This window comes from Eubalaena glacialis, chromosome 6 (assembly GCF_028564815.1).
Source record: "Eubalaena glacialis isolate mEubGla1 chromosome 6, mEubGla1.1.hap2.+ XY, whole genome shotgun sequence".
In the NCBI taxonomy this organism is placed as follows: Eukaryota; Metazoa; Chordata; class Mammalia; order Artiodactyla; family Balaenidae; genus Eubalaena; species Eubalaena glacialis.
Window position 1 is genome coordinate 141,315,510 of NC_083721.1, and position 22,911 is coordinate 141,338,420.

A 22,911-nucleotide genomic window follows, 5' to 3' on the forward strand; every position below is an offset into this window, starting at 1 on the left:
ATAGTGCAGCACTGGTTTAGTTGGAGCAATGGTGCCTGCATTTCACAGTTATTTATACCAGTGGTTCTCAACTGAAGGAGATTTTGTCCCCAGGGGACATTTAGCCATGTCTAAAGAGATTTTTTCTTTTTACTGATAGGAGAGGGGGCAGTGCTTCTGGCATCTAGTGGGTAGAGGCCAGGGATACTGCTAAACATCCTACAATACACAGGACAGTCCTCCACAACGAAGAATCATCTGGCTCAAATGTCAATAGTTGGGAAACTATATAGGTTGAGAATTCCTGACCTACACATATATAACACATTGTACTAGAACTTTCAAAAGAAATACAACAAATAGGGTGTGTGTGTGTGTATCTGTATATCTAGAGAGAGAGAGAGAGAGAGAGAGAAGGAGAAGGAGAGAGATTGAGAGATGTAAAGAACAGTCTCCTTTGATTGTGAGGCAGGCTGGAAATTCTGGTTGCAGTCTTGAGACTGAAAGCAGTCTTCTCTGGAGACTTGGGAGACCTCAGTCCTGTCTTATAGTTACCAAATCCAAGCTCGGTCTGCTCGCCGCACGACAGGCCAATAATCGGGAGATAAGGTGTTGAGGCAAGGAATCGTGATTTTATTCAGGAAGCCGGACATCCGAGAAGATGGTGGACTAGCATCGTAGAGTCCCATCTTATAGGGGTCTGGATGCCAGTTTCTTTTATAGAACAGAGAGGGGGAGGAGGTGAGGAAGTAAAGCAAAAAGGCCATAAGTTTTGCAAAATATCTCCTCGTTTTGGCCAGCCTCAGGGAGGGATGTTTCTTCTTTTCTGCAGCCATTCACAGGTGGGCAGGGTCAGGGTGTTTCCCTGTGAGCTGAACAAAGGCACTTTAACATTCAGGCAGAGGGGCAGGGTTACCGGAGGCAGGCCATTATGTATGCCTATAGCTATAGACAGAACAAAAGCAATGGAAAGCAAAGGTTAAAGTAAAAGAAACAGATCCAACACATGGAGTCATATTTTGTTCTTCCCTGTTACATTATAGTCTTTAAGTGGCTGGATGAGGCCCCCACATTATGGAGGGTGATCTGCTTTACTCAACGTCTACTGATTTAAATTCTAGTCACTTATTAAAAATCCCTTCACAGCAACATCTTGATTGGTTGGTTGTCCAAATAAAGGACGCCATAGATCAGCCAAGTTGACACATACAATTAATCATGACAGACATTTAACTTTCAAAACCATGAGAGGCAAAGATTTTATTCTTACTTCAAAGATAAGGGAAGTAAAATTCAGAGAAGTTAATGAATTTTCTCATGGTTGCATAGCTAACACTACTAACAGTTAACTTATTTGGAGCACTTACTGTGAGCAGATGCTGTGTTAACAGCTCTATGTTGTTAATCCAGTTGAGGCAGCTAACATTATTTTTATTATCTCCATTTTATAGATGAGAGCACTGAGACACAGAAAGGCATTGTAAATATCCCAGAGCCAAACAATTTTTAAGCAACAGAGCCAGAATTTGAAGCCAGGCAGGCTGTCTCAGAGCCCATACCCTAACCTGTGGTCCTCACACAGAATCATCAGGAGGGCTAACTGAAACCAATTGCTGGGCCCCATCTGGTAAGCTGGGGATGGGCCCAAGGATTTGCATTTCTAACTATCTCCCAGGTGATGCTAATGTGACAGGCCTGGGGACCACACTTTGAGAATCCATGCTGTAAACCACTGTACTGCTCTCTGCTTCAAGTATCTATGAGCAGAACTGGGCCAAAGTGCATACATTCCAAGTGCAGATATTCCTGACCCCCTTCAATAAGTCAGGTGTAGTGGTTCTAGTCACCGATTCTGGTGTGTCAGGGGTTCTACATCTCCAAACAATGATCTAACACCACTGGGTGGCCTACAATCCAACTCAGTTCTGACACCATCTGATTGTAGATGTGTCAGGTCCCACAGGTTAAGGGCTCAGTCCCTCAACCCCCCACTCCTACTTCAAAGCCCAATCACAATTCCAGGTTGTCACCTGTGCTTGTGACTGAACAGCTACAAATCAGAGGTTCTCACTACCCTCTCCTCAGGTTTGATGAATTTTCTAGAGTGGCAGAGTTCAGAGGAACATTTTACTTACTAGATGACTGGCTTATTATAAAAGTATATAACTCAGGAACAGCCAGATGGAAGAGATGCACAGGGCAAGGTGTAGGGAAAGGGCGTGGAGCTTCCATGTCTTCCCCAAGCATGTGCACATCACTCTCCCAGCATCTCCACCTGGTCACCAACCCGGAAGCTCTCCAAACCCAGTCCTTTGGGGTTTTTATGGAGGCTTCATTATACAGGCATGATGGATTAAGTCATTGGCCAGGGCTGATTGATTCAACCTCCAGCCCCCTTTCCCCTCCCACGAAATCAGGGGGTGGGACTGAAATTTCCAACTCTCTATTTGCAGTTGGTTCCCCTGGCAACCAGCCCTCATCTTTAGGTGTTTTCCAAAAGTCACCTCATTAACGTAAACCCATTTGTGGTGGAAAGGGACTTATTATGAATAACAAGACACCCATCTCACATTGATGGCTCCAAAGCCATTTCAGGAACTGAGGACCAGAGACCAAATACTGTAACCAAAGATTCTCCCATTGATCTTATTTCTCAGGAAATTCCCAGAGTTTTGGTAGCTGTGAGCCAGGAACCATGGACCAAAATATATATCCATTATAAATCATAGTATCATACCAGATGATAGAGATAAAATGATGACCAGGCAGTCATGGTCCTGCCCTCCTGAATTCTCCAGGGCCTGGAGAATAAGTCTGTTAAAAAGAAAGAGACCAGGCTGTGATGGGGAACCACTAGGGATGGGAGGTGCTCCCAGCAGGGGCCCCTCCCCTGGGCATGGGCCAGGGAAGACACCCCAGAAGAGGCAGAGGGCTAAACTGGGACCTGAGGGAGAAGCAGGAATTAGACAGAGGATTCTAAGGAGGAGAGGAAGCATGTCCAGGGCAGGGAGACTACCAGGTACCTACAAGGGCCCAGAGGGGAAGGAGGGGCTTCACATTTGGGGAACTGAAGGCAGTTCAGAAGCTGTCACAGTATTTTGCCTGTAGCTCCTTGGCACATCATCATACAATCTGCACAATACATCTTCAGGGGCCTCATCTTCCTCATCTGAATAACAGGAATGAAAATACCATATTTCCTGGATTCAAACCGCACTTACCCCCTCCCCCCATTTTAACATTCGTATAATCAGGATGGGTGTTACTATAGATTTGTACTTTTCCTGCTGTTTTTTTTTTCTCTTCCTTGAAAGCTATTGGGCAGCTGATGGTGTTCCAGAATTAAGGAAATTGACATCACTTTTGCCTTACCTTTCTCCTAGGGTCACAAGAATATGGGACTATCAAATAAGATTAAGGCCCATACTGGCTCTCAGCATCACCTTGGGAGCTTTTCAACTCTATCAGTTCCTTGGCTCCATCCCCAGAGATTCTGAGGTCATTGATCTGGAGGAGGAAACTGGTGGGATTTTTTGGAAACCCAGGAGATTCTAATGCACAGCCAAGGTTGACAACTGATACCACCTGATCCTGAAGCAGGGGTCAGAACACTACCACCTGTGAGCCAAATCTGACTCTATTTTGCTAGATAAAGTTTTACTGAAACACAGCCACACCCATACATCTACATACTATCTATGGCTGCTTTTTCATCACAATGGTACAGTGGAGTAGTTGCAGCAGAAACAGTAGGACCCACAAAGCCTAACAATTTCATCGTCTGACTCTACAGAAAAACGTTGCCAAACTTTGCCAGATACCCTTGCTACTCAGTGTGGTTCTCAGCTCAGCACCTGCAGCACCAGCAGAGCACCATCAAAGCCTGCTGGAAACGCAGAATCCTCAGCCTTAGTGAATCAGTCTGCAGTGTAACAAGATCTCTAGGCGGTGTGTGTGCACATCAAAGTTTGAGAAGCCCTGCCCGGTGCCCTCTGACCACTGTTATTCTCTCTGGCCACTTTTTTGCCCTCTACTCTTCCTCCTGCTCAGTCCTCATCCTCCAGGTCTTTACTGCAATGCTCTTTTCTCAGGGATGTCCTCTCCTGTCCTCATAAATTAGATTTTTCTCCCATGGCACCTTATTATTTTTCTTCATAGCATGTCACAAGTCTGTGATTAAACCTTCGTTTGACTGTTTATCTCATTAATGTCTATCCCTCTGCTAGACTGGAAGCCTCCCAAGGGTGGAGGCTGGGCCTCAGGGCATGAGAAAGAGCTCAGAAAGATACAAATCACTCTGGGTGGTGGCAATGGAAAGAGGAATGCAGACAACAGTTGGAAGTGACCTGGTGGGTGTAAACCAGAGGAATGTCGCTCCCCATCTGGTTCTATAAGGGTTAAGCCATTAGCCACTGCACTTGCTGACCTACAGTACACTCTGAAAGGAGTTCAAGAATGAAGAATAGAATAAGGCACTCTGTGCTTTGGGAAAACAGGCCAAACAGGCCCTTAGATATTAGATATATTTCAGGAGGAATTTTTATGAACCCAGATCCTTGCATCTTCCCATACTTAGAAAAGCACTAAGATCATTAACTGAAATATCTGTTCCTTGTGACTAGCAGTGACCTTCTACCAAAGTGCACGCTGGATCGCACATATTCTTTAGCCAAAATCACATATATACTGGCCTCCACCTCAACGCCCACCTCTTCAAAGCAGTTCCTCAGAGCTACTGAGAGGCTACCACCCAGGCTACAGTCCTCAGTAAGACACTGAATAAAACTCAACTCTCAGTCCTTACTCTGTGTGTGTGTGTGTGTGTGTTTTCCAGTCAACATGGAAACAGAACCAATCACTATGCAGATCAGGAAGGGTGCAGTGTAGAAGCTCCCAGATGATGAGCAGTTAGGTAGGATCTAATTTCCTCTTTTTATATTCCAGGGTTAAATATTAGTATTCAATCACACAGAAACACTGAAGTGCTTTGGTAAAGCTCCGCAGAGTAAGGATCCAATTTTACCAGCTGTTCATTAAATCACATATATATATATATATATATATATATATATATAATCTCAGAAATTTAATTAGAAAGGCAGAGGTCCAAGCATGGCATCATTGCTTGAGAAAGTTACATTTCAGGCAGCTTTTCCCTTCCAAGTGAACCAAGGAAACTCCTAATTGCATTCTATTCTTTTTTTCCCTCTTAATCACAGCTTACCTCAACTGATTTTTTTTCCAAAATGCCCTTGGGGAGTGAACATTTTTGAATGGCAAACTTCTTGTATGAAGATTAAGCATACCAGCTGCTCTTGTCTGAAGCTGTAGCATTTTTTAAAACAGAGCATAAATCAGATGGCTTAGGCTGACCTCCTTCGGGTCCTAGGCATAACACTCACCAACAGTGAGATAAAAAGATACAAATGAACTTATTTACAGAACAGAAATAGACTCGCAGCCATAGAAAACAAATTTGTGGTTACCAAAGGGGAAAGGGGGGGGGTTAAATTAGGAAGTTGGAATGAACATACACACACCACTACATATAAAATAGATAACCAACAAGGACCTACTGTATAGCCCGGGGAATTATACTCAATATTTTGTAATAACCTATACGGGAAAAGAATCTGAAAATGAATATACATACATATATCTGAATCACTTTGCTGTATACCTGAAACTAACACAACATTGTAAATCAACTATACTTCAATGAAAATAAAATAAAATAAAATAAAATAAAATAAAAACAAAAAAATAGTGAGATAAGATCAATGTTTTTTTCTGGAGAAGAAAACAAGCTCAAAGAAAGAAAGAAGAAATGTCACAGACTCAGGTTACCCCAACAGAGCCTCACCAAGGGGATTAGAACAATGCTGGCTGCTGTTTGTGTTGAGTCTCCCATTAGGAGTATTTGAGGTACATTTTGGTAATCCCCTCCTCTCTCAAATAAATGAGGCTCCACTGAAAAAGGGAAAGTAGCTTGTATGAAGAGTGTGGAGACAAGGGTTCTAGTCCAGACTGAGAGGCCTTAGGCCAATCTTTTAACTTAAACTCTCAGAGACTCATTTTCCTCATCCGTAAACTAGGTGGTTTTAAAATACGTATTTATCCATTCATATATTTATCCGAGGCCCTGTGTAGGCAGCAGGTGGGCAATGAAGAGTAAAACCAGATGTGGTCTTTGTCCGCATGGATCTTCCAATCCACTGAGGGAGCAACATATTTTCGAAAGAATGACATCAATAAGTGTGACAATAAGCAGTGTCACAGGCTGTAAAGAAGAGGTTTCTCTAAGGCTCCCCAGGCCATCCATCAGTGAGTCTGGGCAACAGTACCTGCTAATCTAACCACTTCTCACCACTTCCCACCCACGTCCAAGCCACCACTGCCTCTTGCCTGGATTATGCCACTAACAGATCTCCACGTTTTGACTCTTGCCCTTCTTAATATATTCTTCAGGCATTAGTCAGACTGATCTTTGAAGACCATACATTAGATCAATATCTCCATGTTCAAAATCTCCAATGACTTTCCATCAGGCTTAGATTAAATTCCAATATCGTGTGCATGGCCCACAAGCCTCTCTAGGCCACCGGCCATGCCCCATGATCTGATCTCATCTTCTTTATACTCCCTCTCACTCCCCCACTCCAGCCATACTGGCCTCCTTGCTTTTCTCATGCCAACATTGCTCCTGTCTGGAAATGTCCTTTCCCCCCAAGCAGCCTCATTTTGCTCCCAAGTTCACTCAGGTTTCTGCTCAAATGTCAGCTCCTCAGAGATGCCTTCCTGACCACTCCATCCAAAATAACTTCCCGCTTCCTTACCGTGAGCCACTACCCCATTAAATACCTCTGTTTTTTTCCCTAGCATTTAATACACATTTGTTGACTTTATTATTTATGTCCTCCCTGGAGGTGGGAACTTTTCCCATCTTGTTTCCCAGCACCTAAAATAAGGCTTACACATAAAAAGATACTCAATAACTATTTGTTGAATTATTATATACTGGGATGACATGTAATACAGAGAATTGATTAACTCAGAGGTCAGGAAAGTTTCCCTTAAGGGACTGCTATTTAAGGTGATATTTGGAAGAATGGTGAGAGTTAACCAGGCCAAAAGGAGTGTGGAGTGCCAGGATGGAGGAGAGCTCTTGTCAAGGTCCTGTGGCAGGAAGGAGAGCAGAGTGGTCCTGGAAGCAAAGGAAGTCCAGTATGACTAGAACACAGAGCGAAGGGGAGCATGGCACTTGTTTAGGCTGGAAAAGAAGTAGCCGGGCCATGAATGGCTTTGTAGGATCTATTAATGATTTCTGTCTTTATTCCAAGGTTAGTGGGAAGTCATTAAAAGATTTTAATTGTGGAGAAGGATGGGGGGAAGAATCAATCACTTTTGTTTATAAAACATACTTGAAATGATTCGTAAGACCCATTTTTGCTCTGAAATTCTTGAACCCTACAAAAAGTCAAACAGCAAAATGAGAATGAAATTTTGAAAATATTAATCAAAGTCAATTTCAGTGACAGAGATTCAGTCCCTTGAGTTTTGTAGCAACTCAACATCACTACTTTGAGACTTTATGTTCATGCTGAGTTTAGCGCTCTCCCTTTCTTCCCTCCCCCAAATAATAGTGAGTCAAAATTTCCTTTTACTCTGAGAAACCTGACTTCTGTACAATTATTCTGACCATGCAGGGATCTAAGTTGAGCATCAGCATTAGAAGCTTCTAGGCTTTAGAAGCACACACTTTCTAGCTGACCCAAGCAGAATAGACAGGTAGCAGTGGCAAGGCCAGGGTTTTACCATATCATGAATTCAAATCCCCCACGGGCCAGTGGTGATTTTGAGCACTTGATGCATATTGAAACCTCAGACCCTCATCTGTGAAAAGGGGATAATGATAGTACCACTTTCCTCACTGGGTTGTTGTGGATTAAATGTGATGATATATATAAAGTGCTTAATAAGTGATGAGGTGATTGACATAGAGTATTGGAGTATTCAAAGATCCACTGTGTGAAAAAAATCTGGAGTCAACCATCTCTTTCTACCTGGGTGGTTCTAGCCCGGTCTCCTATTGCTCCTGGCTGAAGCTGGTGGCATGGCTACCGCTCTGCACACAGGGCACAATCTCTTTTCTCCATAGGGAGTTACAGATCTGCAAATATGGAATCACAACCTCTCCTTTGGTGTCCACTGCGCTACTCTACTCAATCCCTTTGCTAGCTGCTGATTGAGATGACAATGGAATATCTATGGCTAATTGCAACTTTCTCCATGAAGAAATTGAAAGAACTGATGGAGCAATAAACAAATAAAATAAATGAAGAGATAAATGAAAACCCTCAAGCTTTGGGGAGAAAACAATCATCTGTCTAAAGTATTTTGCATCTAGAGCTACATAACTATGGATTTATGAGGTGGGTCTCGAACATAGGCAATGCTGTCAACTACCAATTTACCTATTTTCCTTAGTACAATGATTGTTAATTACAAATGACTAAGTGTGCCCAAATTTGGGGGATATGTAGAAATAAAGGGCAACAAACTTTGTGTATCAGAGTGGGGTGGGCATCCCTGGCCCAGTGAACTTGAAAACTGGATTGCCATAAACTTAGGTAGATGTGCCAAAGCAGTAACTTACCAAATAATACCTAAAAGTCTTTCCTAAAAAACTAAAAATATAGGTACCATAATATATATATATTTCAAATTATAGTTTTCTCCAGATATATACCCAGGAGTGGGACTATAGGATCCCACTCCTGGGTATATATCTGGAGAAAACTATAATTTGAAAAGATACATGCGCCCCTATGTTCATAGCAGCACTATTTACAATAGCCAAGACATGGAAGCAACCTAAATGTTCATCGATAGATGAATGGATAAAGAAGATGTGGTACATATATACAATGGAATACTATGCAGCCATAAAAAAGAATGAAATAATGCCATTTGTAGCTACATGGATGGACCTAGAGATTATCATACTAAGTGAAGTAAGCCAGACAAAGACAAATATCGTATGATATTGCTTATATGTGGAATCTAAAAAAAATGATACAAATGAATTTATTTACAAAACAGAAATAAAGACATAGAAAACAAATGTATGGTTACCAAAGGGGAAAGTGGGGGGGTGGGGGTGGAGGGATAAATTAGGAGTTTGGGATTAGAATATACAAACTATATTTTAAAATAGATAAAAAACAAGGACCTACTGTATAACACAGGGAACTATATTCAATATCCTGTAATAACCTATAATGGAAAAGAATCTAAAAAATCTATATATATGCATGTATGACTGAATCACTTTGCTGTACACCTGAAACTAACACAACATTGTAAATCAACTATATTTCAATAAAAATTTAAAAAATAAAAATTAAAAATAATAAACGTCTTGAATGTGTGCAGACAGCTCTTGGAGGTGCTATTATCCTAACTTTCACCCAAATTATGTACTTAACCCGCTCCCCATTACTAAAATCTAAAAAGTTTTTTGCCTTAATCATTGACCAGTGCAGGTCTGTTAATTTGTTTAGTGCTTGCCTCCACCCAGTTAAATCACCTGCAAATGTGTCTCTGGGTTTGTCAGCATTTTCACGACAAGTTTCTGGAAGCCCAAGAATGAGGTGCTTAATGGTGTGTTTCAGAACGATGACGGCAATCCTGGAGAAGGGGGGAAACTAAGCAGGAATTGCAGTTGAGAATAATTTAAGGCAAAACTCTTGGAAAAAGCGCCTCAGTTTAGAAACTGGATTCATGGCATTAACCAAGGAAATGCAGATGTTGAAGCTGGAGGATTATTTGGAAGAAACTGTGTGAGGGAATTAGACACCATTATATGTTATTATATCACTTACATTTCCAAACACACACCCCACACAAGGTTTGAAAGCAGGATACTTCTAGCTACATGGCACTTTCCTCCCTCTGGGTTCTGCCCAAAGCCCCTCTATTAGAGTGCCCTTTAAACTTAGACATCCTGGAATGTGGGCTTTACTATCTCATAATATCACAGGGTCAAGTCAAGCATAATACTCATTTTGATGACTCTAAAAGAAAAATCATTTATTCAGCACCAACTAACCAAAACCTCTCAATCTCTGTGTTTGGATATGATTTCTACTTCAGATGTGAAAATGAAAGTTCAGAGAGCTTATGTGACTTGCCCTTGGTCATCAGCTAGTAAGGAAGCTGATTTCAGTTCATTTATTCTACAGCAGATATTTATTGAGCATCTACTAAATAGTTAGCACTGAAGATGCCTGGTGAACATGAAAGACAAAGCAACCATGCTTCAGTGGGAACTGTGGGAGCCCAGGGTACAGTGGGGACTCAGGGCAAAGTACCTTACCTAGTAGGCAGGGCTCAGTAATAATTTCCCAAGGAATGGACATGTTAGCTGAGCCCTAAAGGGAGAGAAAGAGTCAGCCAGATTGAGAGTCCAGAGAATACTATTCTAGGTAGAGGAAATTCCAAATGCAAATGGCAGGAGGGAGAGAGCAAGGTCTGCTTAAAGACCCAAAGGATTGGCAGTGGTGGCAAAGAAATAGAAAAGCAGGAGAGGTGGATAAAGATTGGATGGTGGGAGGATTTTCAACCATGATAAGGATTTTGGATTTTACCCAAAGGTATTGGAGAATAATTAATTAATTAATTAATTAATTAATTAATTAATTAATTAATGGCTGTGTTGGGTCTTTGTTGCTGTGCAAAGCCTTTCTCTAGTTGCGGAGAGCGGGGGCTACTCTTCATTGCAGTGCACGGGCTTCTCATTTTGGTGGCTTCTCTTGTTGCAGAGCATGGGCTCTAGGCATGCGGGCTTCAGTATTTGTGGCACATGGGCTCAGTAGTTGTGGCTTGCAGGCTCTAGAGCGCAGGCTCAGTAGTTGTGGTGCACGGGCTTAGTTGGTCAGCAGCATGTGGGATCTTCCCGGACCAGGGCTCGAACCCGTGTCCCCTGCATTGGCAGGCAGATTCTTAACCACTACGCCACCTGGGAAGTCCCGGCATTGGAGAATTTTAAGCAGAGGAAAGTATGAGCAGACAGTTTTAGGGAGCTCACTCAAAGCTGAACTATGGAAAATGCTAGAAGAGGAGCAAGACTAGAGCAGGGAGGTGGTCTAGGTTGCAGCTGTTGTCTGGGTGAAAAAGAGAATGGTGTTTGGGGACCAGGAGCAGAGATGATGGAGAGGAGTTTGCAGAAATCAATAGGAAATATAATCATAGGGTGTGGAGACCGATTAGATAGGATTCTTGATAAGGGCTGGGGAGGACAGGGCTTCAAGGCTACGTTGGTGGAAGATGTTCAGGTGCCTTGTGGGCACTTAGATGTCTGGGTCTGAGTTCCGAGGAGAGGTCTGGTTTGGGGTGAGGGGTGGATTAGGAAGTAATTGGTAAATGTGATGGTAAATTTTATGTGTCAACTTGACTGAGCTAAGGGATGGTAAAACATTATTTCTGGGTGTGCCTGTGAGGGTGTTTCTGGAAGAGATTAGTATTTGAATTGACAGAATGAATAAAGAAGATGACCTTCACCAAGGCAAGTAGGCATCATCCAATCCATTGATGGCCTGATTAGAGCACAAAGGCAAAGGAAAGGTGAATCTGCTTTCTCTGCTTAAGCTGGAAAGTCCGTTTACTTCTGCCCTTTGACACTGGGGTTCTTGATTGTCAGGCCTTCAGACTCAGATTGATGACACCACTGGCTTTCCTGGTCCCCTGGCTTGCAAGTGGCAGATCAGAGGACTTCTCAGCCCCCATAATCATGTGAGCCAATTCCTATAATAATATCCTCTTATACATATCTCTCTATAGCCTATTGGAGAGCCTTACTACAGTAAAAGAAATGGTGATCAAAGCAGTGGGGGGATAGGAACACCCACCAGAAATATTGTGAGGCTGGTTCCATCCTTACGGAGCATGTGTTTGAGCCACTTCTCATAACCTGCGGAAGGTGCTACTTCTCTAACGATGGAGTTGCAACTGAGCCCTCCCCGATACCTCCCTCCCCGTGCTCCTGATACATTCTCAGAGAGCTGATGGGAATTCAGGATCAGGTCATAACCAACAAGCCAACTGACCCAGACACAAGTGAAACAGCACTGGCTGGGGACAAAATTCTGTTCTCCAGTGTGGAAAGCAAGAATTCCATTTTTGATTCACTTTTTGGCCAGAACGGAATCTACAGGATACTTAGAGCTAAAGCACTGCCTTAACTAAAATAGTTAACAAGCTCATGGTAGATTGGGTTCCCCCAAAGCAGACTCTAGACAAGAATTTGTGCAATCAGATTACTGAGGAGAGGATCCCTGGAAGCACTAGTAGAGGGGCAGGGAAGTGAGACAGGGAACCAGGTAGAATTGTTAATGAGCAAGTGGGTTAGCATTCTGGGCAGCTGGAGCTCATCCCCTTGGGCACCTCTGGAAGAATGTAAAGATCAGACCACAAGAGTGGCCTCCACCAAGGTGTGAGAAGGCTGAGGATACTTATTCACCAGCTTTCATCTGTTATTGAGCGAGGGGTTGCTCCCAGTGCTGTTAACTCTCAGGCCCCTCTGGCCTACTCCACTTGAGTCACCCATGCTCCCAAGGCCAGAAAAAGCCCTCAGGACTACACTGGTGCTTGAAGTAAGAAGCCTGCAGTGAGAACTGAAACTGAATGCAGAAGGGATGCAGACAGGGCTCTGATATCCTCTGCTAGCCAGCAGAGAAGAAAAAAGCCTGGGCATTAGGGAAATCTGTTACAACATATAACACCATTTGCCCTGTATTATAGTCCCAGAGAAATATGTAAGTAAATGTGATTGATTATAGCGTTATCCACACCTGCTGGCTTATGGTGAGTTAAGGGTACCAAAAGATGGTATATGGGCCATTTGACACATTGCGGAAATTTTTTCCACCAAACAAAAATAGCCAAATGTGACTCTGACTCGCTCATGATCTTCAAAGTTCTATTGTATTTGGATTCATGCAATGGAGAATTTCAGCCACAACGTCTTGCCAGACGTTAATCATGTTTTTAAAGGACTCGATATGTGATTAACTTATGGGTTTTCAAGCCAACACAAATGCCTTTGCCAACTAACTCTGGCAAAATCTTTACCCTCTAAAGTTTAGGATACAGTACTTAAAGCATTACAAAAACATGTTCATGTCAAATCAATACCCCATCCTTAATTATAAATGGTTAAGGAATGGTTAAATGTATATTTATTATCTCTTTGTGCCTTGAGGGGAATGCTGAGGCTTAAGATGGAGTTAGTTTGTATGCTTTATTTTTCTTCCCTCCACTCCACCTTTTGAACATTTGGGGGAAAACGTTCTCTTCCTGGCAAAATTAAATCAGCAAATTTCCTGGGGCTTGTTATTTAGAATCATAAAAAGTGTTAGCTTTTAGGGTTGTCTCAGTCAATCAAGATGAGTCATAAAGGTAAGATTTAGAGTCTATTTCTTCCTTTAGCAAAAGCAAGCAAGAGGTGATACTACCTCTTTTATCTTGTCTGGATTTTCTAAGTGCAACTGCTCCAGATTTACATGAAAAGCATACTTTAGCCAGACTTTCGCAATTTTAAGTCATTCATTTATCAAATATTTATTGAGTACCTACTAAGTGCCAGGTACTATGGGAAACACTAGGGATACAAGAGCCACAGGAGATCTTTTCTTCTGCACATGGTTTATGTTAGCCAAACAGTATCCATTTTTATTCATGGTAACCTCGTCCAAATTTTCCTGTCAGTGCCTTGGGGTCACCCCAAGAAAAGACAAGTTTGGAAAGAGGGTGAGGAATCTGGAGAGCAAGTGACACCAAGTCTCTAACTACTACTATTTCTTCATTTAAAAAGTTTGGCCTTTACTGTTCTGTAAAGTATTCTCTATGCCTTCTAAATTCTCCATTCCCTTGAAGAGCTGAAGTTTGCTTTGCGGGCCTTTATTTTAAAATTCTGAAAACATAAATTTATTACCTTTCTGCTGAAGGCAGAAACATATTTTCGTTATCACAAAACCATTATACAAAGAAACTAAAACCCTGAGCGCACTTTTCAAAGCCTTTGACCTGAAGTAACCATTTGACTTCTCTAGAATGAGAAGCACATTAGCACCGGTACAAAAACTCAGTAGGTACGTATGGTTATCATTGTGATCATCATAATGGACAGCACGTGTACAAAATATTCTCCCCAAACTGTAAAACAGAAGATATGAAGAGACACAGAGTGAAATCAGAATAGCCATAACTCCCAAACATCTCTTCCAGGATGGCAGCATGCCTGAGTGATGGGTCTTTCCTTAAATGATCTCTAAGAACTGGAACACTTCCAGGGGAAAAGGGAGATTACAACATTGGGCGAGTTATACATTTCTTGGAATCATGTTCTACTCCATGGAGACAAGGTATTTCAGTGAGGTCAAAACATGGACTAAAATTGGACTCTATGACAGAGACCTTCAAGATGGCGAAGGAGTGAGATGTGGAGATCACCTTCTTCCCCCAAAATACATCAGAAATACATCTACATGTGGAACAACTCCTACAGGACACCTGCTGAATGCTGGAAGAAGACCTCAGACTTCCCAAAAGGCAAGAAACTCCCCACATACCTGGGTAGGGGAAAAGAAAAAAGAAAAAACAGAGACAAAAGAATAGGGACAGGACTTGCACCACTGGGAGGGAGCTGTGAAGGAGGAAAAGTTTCCACACACTAAGAAGCCCCTTCACTGGCGGAGACAGGGTGGCGGGGGGGAGGGGGGAAGCTTCGGAGACACGGAGGAGAGCGCAGCAGCGGGGGTGTGGAGGGCAAAGTGGAGAGATTCCTGCACAGAGGATCGGTGCCGACCAGCACTTACCAGCCTGAGAGGCTTGTCTGCTCACCTGCCAGGGTGGGTTGGGGCTGGGAGCTGAGGCTCGGGCTTCGGAGGTCAGACCCCAGGGAGAGGACTGGGGTTGGCTGCGTGAACACAGCCTGAAGGGGGCTAGTGCACCACAGCTGGCCGGGAGGGAGTCCGGGAAAAAGTCTGGAACTGCTGAAGAGGCAAGAGACCATTGTTTCGGGGTGCGCGAGGAGAGGAGATTCAGAGCGCCGCCTAAATGAGCTCTAGAGACAGGCGCGAGCCGCGGCTATCAGCCTGGACACCAGAGACGGGCATGAAATGCTAAGGCTGCTGCTGCCGCCACCAAGAAGCTTGTGTGCAAGCACAGGTCACTATCCACACCTCCCCTCCCAGGAACCTGTGCAGCCCGCCACTGCCAGGGTGCCATGATCCAGGGACAACTTCCCTGGGAGAACACATGGCACGCCTCAGGTTGCAATGTCACACTGGCCTCTGCCGCTGCAGGCTTGCCCAGCATTCCGTATCCCTCCCTCCCCCCGGCCTGAGTGAGCCAGAGCCCCCTAATCAGCTGCTCCTTTAACCCCGTCCTGTCTGAGCGAAGAACAGATGCCCTCAGGCGCCCTACACACAGAGGTGGGGCCAAATCCAAAGCTGAACCCCAGGAGCTGTGCGGGCAAAGAAGAGAAAGGGAAATCTCTCCCAGCAGCCTCAGGAGCAGAGGATTAAATCTCCACAAACAACTTGGTGTACCCTGCATCTGTGGAATACCTGAATAGACAACGAATCATCCCAAAATTGAGGTGGTGGATTTCAGGAGCAATGATATATATATATATTTTTTCCTTTTTCTCTTTTTGTGAGTGTGTATGTGTATGCTTCTTTGTGTGATTTGTCTGTATAGCTTTGCTTTTACCATTTGTCCTAGGGTTCTGTCTGTCCATTTTTTTTTCTTTCTTTCTTTTTTTTTGTATAGTTTTTTGCACTTGTTATCATTGGTGGATTTGTTTTTTGGTTTGGTTGCTCTCTTCTTTCTTCCTTTTTTAAATTACTTTTTAATTGTTTTATTAAAATAGTTATTTTTTATTTTTTATTTTAATAACTTTGTTTTATTTTATTTTATTGTTTTCTTTCTTTTCATCTCCCTTTTCTTCTGAGCTGTGTGGCTGACAGGGTCTTGGTGCTCTGTCCAGGTGAGAGGCCTGTGCCTCTGAGGTGGGAAAGCCAAGTTGAGGACATTGGTCCACCAGAGACCTCCCAGCTCCATGTAATATCAAATGGCAAAAGCTCTCCCAGAGATCTCCATCTCAACACTAAGACCCAGCTCCACTCAACGACCAGCAAGCTACAGTGCTGGACACCCTATGCAAAACAACTAGCAAGACAGGAACACAAACCCACCCATTAGCAGAGAGGCTGCCTAAAATCATAATAAGATCACAGAGACCCCAAAACACACCACCAGACATGGTCCTGCCCACTAGAAAGACAAGATCCAGCTTCATCCACCAGAACACAGGCACCAGTCCCCTCCACCAGGAAGCCTACACAACCCACTGATCCAATCCTAGCCACTGGGGGCAGACACCAAAAACAACAGGAACTACGAACATGCAGCCTGCGAAAAGGAGACCCCAAACACAATAAGTTAAGCAAAATGAGAAGACAGACAAACACATAGCTGATGAAGGAGCAAGGTAAAACCCCCCCAGACCAAACAAATGACGAGGAAATAGGCAGTCTACCTGAAAAACAATTCAGAATAATGATAGTAAAGATGATCCAAAATCTTGGAAAGAGAATGGAGAAAATAAAAGAAATGTTTAACAAGGACCTAGAAGAACTAAAGAGCAAACAAACAATGATGAACAACACAATAAATGAGAGTAAATATTCTCTAGAAGGAATCAACAGCAGAATAACTGAGGCAGAAGAATGGATAAGTGACCTGGAAGATAAAATAGTGGAAATAACTACTGCAGAGCAGAATAAAGAAAAAAGAATGAAAAGAATTGAGGACAGTCTCAGAGACCTCTGGGACAACATTAAACACACCAAAATTCGAATTATAGGGGTCCCAGAAGAAGAAGAGAAAAACAAAGGGACTGAGAAAATATTTGAAGAGATTATAATTGAAAACTTCCCTAATATGGGGAAGGAAATAGTCAATCAAGTCCAGGAAGCACATAGAATTCCATACAGGATAAATGCGAGGAGAAACACGAAAAGACACATATTAATCAAACTATCAAAAATTAAATACAATGAAAAAATATTGAAAGCAGCAAGGAAAAAACAACAAATAATATACAAGGGAATCCCCATAAGGTTAACAGCTGATCTTTCAGCAGAAACTCTGCAAACCAGAAGGGAGTGGCAGGACATATTTAAAGTGATGAAAGGGAAAAACCTAAAACCAAGATTACTCTACCCAGCAAGGATCTCATTCAGATTCGACAGAGAAATTAAAACCTTTACAGATAAGCAAAAGCCAAGAGAATTCAGTGTCACCAAACCAGCTCTACAACAAATGCTAAAGGAAGTTCTCTAGGTGGGAAACACAGAGAAGGAAAAGACCTACAATAACAAACCCAAAACAATTAAGAAAATGGTAACAGGAACATACATATTGATAATTACTTCAAATGTAAATGGATTAAATGCTCCAACCAAAAGACATAAACTGGCTGAATGAATACAAACACATGACCCGTATATATGCTGTCTAGAAGAGACCCACTTCAGACCTAGGGACACATACAGACTGAAAATGAGGGGATGGAAAAAGATATGCCATGCAAATGGAAATCAAAAGAAAGCTGGAGTAGCAATTCTCATATCAGACAAAATAGACTTTAAAATAAAGACTATTACAAGAGACAAAGAAAGACAGTATATAATGATCAAGGGATCAATCCAAGAAGAAGATATAACAATTGTAAATACTTATGCACCCAACATAGGAGCACCTCAATACATAAGGCAAATACTAACAGCCATAAAAGGGGAAATCAACAGTAACACAATCATAGCAGGGGACTTTAACACCCCACTTTCACCAATGGACAGATCATCCAAAATGAAAATAAATAAATAAACACAAGCTTTAAATGATACATTAAAGAAGATGGACTTAATTGATATTTATAGGACATTCCATCCAAAAACAACAGAATACACTTTCTTCTCAAGTGCTCATGGAACATTCTCCAGGATAGATCATATCTTGGGTCACAAATCAAGCCTTGGTAAATTTAAGAAAATTGAAATTACATCAAGTATCTTTTCCGACCACAACACTATGAGACTAGATATCAATTACAGGAAAAATTCTGTAAAAAATACAAATACATGGAGGCTAAACAATACACTACTTAATAACCAAGAGATCACTGAAGAAATCAAAGAGGAAATAAAAAAATACCTAGAAACAAATGACAGTGAAAACACAATGACCCAAAACCTATGGGAAGCAGCAAAAGCAGTTCTTATAGGGAAGTTTATAGCAAAACAATCTTACCTCAAGAAACAAGAAACATCTCAAATAAACAACCTCACCTTACACCTAAAGCAATTAGGGAAAAAAGAACAAAACCCCCCAAAGTTAGCAGAACAAAAAACCCCCAAAGTTAGCAGAAGGAAAAAGAACAAAAAATGCCTAAATTTAGCAGAAAATCCCCAAAGTTAGCAGAACAGATCAGAAATAAATGAGGAAAAGAAATGAAGGAAACAATAGCAAAGATAAATAAAACTAAAAGCTGGTTCTTTGAGAAGATAAACAAAATTGATAAACCATTAGCCAGACTCATCAAGAAAAAAAGGAAGAAGACTCAAATCAATAGAATTAGAAATGAAAACGGAGAAGTAACAACTGACACTGCAGAAATACAAAGGATCATGAGAGATTACTACAAGCAACTCTATGCCTATAAAATGGACAACCTGGAAGAAATGGACAAATTCTTAGAAATGAACAACCTGCTGAGACTGAACCAGGAAGAAATAGAAAATATGAACAGACCAATCACAAGCACTGAAATTGAAACTGTGATTAAAAATCTTCCAACAAACAAAAGCCCAGGACCAGATGGCTTTACAGGTGAATTCTATCAAACATTTAGAGAAGAGCTAACACCTATCCTTCTCAAACTATCCCAATATATAGCAGGGGGGGGGAACACTCCCAAACTCATTCTACAAGGCCACCATCACCCTGATACCAAAACTAGATAAAGATGTCACAAAGAAAGAAAACTACAGACCAATATCACTGATGAACATAGATGCAAAAATCCTCAACAAAATACTAGCAAACAGAATTCAACAGCACATTAAAAGGATCATACACCATGATCAAGTGGTATTTATTCCAAGAAGGCAAGGATTCTTCAATATATGCAAATCAATCAATGTGATACACCATATTAACAAACTGAAGGACAAATACCATATGATCATCTCAATAGATGTAGAAAAAGCTTTTGACAAAATTCAACACCGATTTATGATAAAAACCCTGCAGAAAGTAGGCATAGAGGGAACTTACCTCAACATAATAAAGACCATATATGACAAACCCACAGCCAACATTGTTCTCAATGGTGAAAAACTGAAACCATTTCCAATAAGATCAGGAACAAGACAAGGTTGCCCACTCTCACAACTATTATTCAACATAGTTTTGGAAGTTGTAGCCACAGCAATCAGAGAAGAAAAAGAAATAAAGGAATCCGAATCGGAAAAAAAGAAGTAAAGCTGTCACTGTTTGCAGATGATATGATACTATACATAGAGAATCCTAAAAATGCTACCAGAAAACTACTAGAGCTAATCAATGAATTTGGTAAAGTAGCAGGATACAAAATTAATGCACAGAAATCTCTTGCATTCCTATACATTAATGATGAAAAATCAGAAAGAGAAATTAGGGAAACACTCCCATTTACTATTGCAAGAAAAGGAATAAAATACCTAGGAATAAACCTACCTAAGGAGGCAAAAGACCTGTATGCAGAAAACTGTAAGACACTGATGAAAGAAATTAAAGATGATACAAACAGATGGAGAGATATACCATGTTCTTGGATTGGAAGAATCAACATTGTGAAAATGACTCTATTACCCAAAGCAATCTACAGATTCAATGCAATCCCTATCAAACCACCAATGGCATTTTTCACAGAACTAGAACAAAATATTCCACAATTTGTATGGAAACACAAAAGACCCCGAATAGCCAAAGCAATCTTGAGAAAGAAAAATGGAGCTGGAGGAATCAGGCTCCCTGACTTCACACTATACTACAAAGCTACAGTAATCAAGACAGTACGGTACTGGCACAAAAACAGAAATATAGATCAATGGAACAGGACAGAAAGCCCAGAGATAAACCCATGCACATATGTTCACCTTAGTTTTGATAAAGGAGGCAAGAATATACAATGGAGAAAAGACAGCCTCTTTAATAAGTGGCGCTGGGAAAACTGGACATCTACACGGAAAAGAATGAAATTAGAACACCGCCTAATACCATACACAAAAATAAACTCAAAATGGATTAAAGACCTATATGTAAGGCAGACAGTATAAAACTCTCAGAGGAAAACATAGGCAGAACTCTCTATGACATAAATCACAGCCAGGTCCTTTTTGACCCACGTCCTAGAGAAATGGAAATAAAAACAAAAATAAACAAATGGGACCTAATGAAAGTTAAGAGCTTTTGCACAGCTAAGGAAACCATAAACAAGATGAAAAGACAACCCTCAGAATGGGAGAAAATATTTGCAAATGAAGCAACTGACAAAGGATTAATCTCCAAAATTTACAAGCAGCTCATGCAGCTCAGTATCAAAAAAATAAACAACCCAATCCAAAACTGGGCAGAAGACCTAAATAGACATTTCTCCAAAGAAGATATACAGATTGCCAACAAACACATGAAAGGATGCTCAAATCACAACTACAGTGAGGCATCACCTCACACCAGTCAGAATGGCCATCATCAAAACATCTACAAACAATAAATGCTGGAGAGGGTGTGGGGAAAAGGGAACCCTCTTGCACTGCTGGTGGGAATGTAAACTGATACAGCCACTATGGAGAACAGTATGGAGGTTCCTCAAAAAACTAAAAATAGAACTACCATACGACCCAGCAATCCCACTACTGGGCATATACCCTGAGAAAACCATAAGTTAAAAAGAGTCATGTACCAAAATGTTCATTGCAGCTCTATTTACAATAGCCAGGACATGGAAGCAACCTAAGTGTCCATCGACAGATGAATGGATAAAGAAGATGTGTCACATATATACAATGGAATATTACTCAGCCATAAAAAGAAACGAAATTGAGTTATTTGTAGTGAGGTGGATGGACCTAGATACTGTCATACAGAGTGAAGTAAGTCAGAAAGAGAAAAACAAATATCGTATGCTGACACATATGTATGGAATCTAAAAAAAAAAAAAAAGGTTATGAAGAACCTAGGGGCAGGACAGGAATAAAGTCGCAGATGTAGAGAATGGGCTTGAGGACACGGGGAGGGGGAAGGGTAAGCTGGGACGAAGTGAGAGAGTGGCATAGACTAATATATACTACCAAATATAAAATAGATAGCTAGTGGGAACACTTTATTTAGAAAAGGCCATACTGGAAAGTTTTATATTAAAAATAGTACTCATCAAGTAGATCCTTCTTTTAAAAAGCAGTGTGATTGCAGATTCTGTAACTAGAAATTCTTAAAAAAAGACTTCTAATATCTTTCCTATCTTAAGTCTTATGATTTTCATAGACATCTCAGTTGTTCCCAATCAACATCACCACCCTTTTCCCCTATGGACAAATTTCCCCCAACTGGCAAAGATCATCTTTAAATATCTCCATAGAGTAGACTTCTAAAAAGAGAAATGAGAAATCTTTATCACTAAAGGACACAGAAGAGAAGAAATCACTTCCTAGTGCCAGTTTTTTTTTCTCTTCCCACAGGCCTCCCCGGCTCATCGAAATTATTTGCACAGGTGACACTGAGCCAGGTAGCTGGGGTTCTACTCATTGCAGAATGTTACTGGGCATTCATAAAAGGGTGGATTTTTTTCTGCCTTCTCCCCTCCCTTCAGCTAACAATAAAACTCCAACCATCTTTAATAAATTTGGGTGATTGCAGTAGCAAAAGTATAGGCTGGGTCTGGACCGGCCTGGCAGGGACTTTTCCTGACCCCGGCTGGTTAACCTCATTCATCCGCTCCCCATGCCATCCTGGGTGCCTGCCACCCTCCAGGCCCTGTGCTGGGCGTGGGGACACGGTGCTGAGTGAGGCACCTCTCAGCCTTCGAAGCTCTCAGGAGTGCGGTGGGGGACACGGAGCCCGGAGCAGAGAGTGACCAGAGTGTACTCTGGGCTCTCCAAGAGGAGAATGCGGGGAACTCACAGAAAGACGCAGTGAGGTCAGCTAACCCTGCCCGGAGGAGGTGAAAAACAGAACGAGGCGGTTTTGAGCTTCTGACATCCCTTCTTCCCTTTACCGGGATCCTCACGCCGCCCCGTCCATCCGGCAGTCACTCACCACTTGCAAACCTAGTTCTGGCTCTGGCCGGCCCAGCCAACAGCGGCTCTAGCACTTACCTCGGGGAAAAGTCCATGCGGCTCCCGGCCCCGCACTTCCCAAGCCCCCGGCGGGTCTCCTCGCAGCGCACGGATCAGAGCGCAGCGCACCGCTGGGAGCGCAGCGCCGAGTGCCGCCGACCGGGGAGACCGTGGGGCCAAAAGCGACCGTGGGAGGGACGTGAGGCGGCGAGGGCAGCCTCTGGCCTCGTGGTGTCCTGCAGGCGGGCGGCAACTCCCAACCCTCCTCGCCGCTATATAAACTCTTCTCCCCGCCCCGCGCCGACCCTTCCCCGCCCCGTCGGCCCCCTCGCAGCGCGCGTCCCCCGGGAAGGGGGTGCAGCGGCAGGGAGGTGACGGAAGCGGGATGGCGGGTTCTTGGGGCTGTCACTGCCCTGCCAGCTTCTTCCCTATATGGAACCTGTGCCTACGGCTGCGGACCTGGGAGGAAACTGAGGGCGGGGAAATT

General features: G+C 42.4%; 1 protein-coding gene across 1 annotated transcript in view; it reads right to left on the minus strand.

Annotated features, from left to right (window-relative positions):
- The window catches only part of COL6A6 (collagen type VI alpha 6 chain), a 160,291-nt gene extending 137,786 nt beyond the window's left edge, over positions 1–22,505 (minus strand). The window contains exon 1 of the mRNA XM_061194691.1: positions 22,464–22,505. Within this exon, the coding sequence (XP_061050674.1) occupies positions 22,464–22,480 (17 nt within the window). The 5' untranslated portion in view covers positions 22,481–22,505. The remainder of the gene's footprint in view (positions 1–22,463) is intronic.
- Positions 22,506–22,911: the final 406 nt, after the last annotated feature.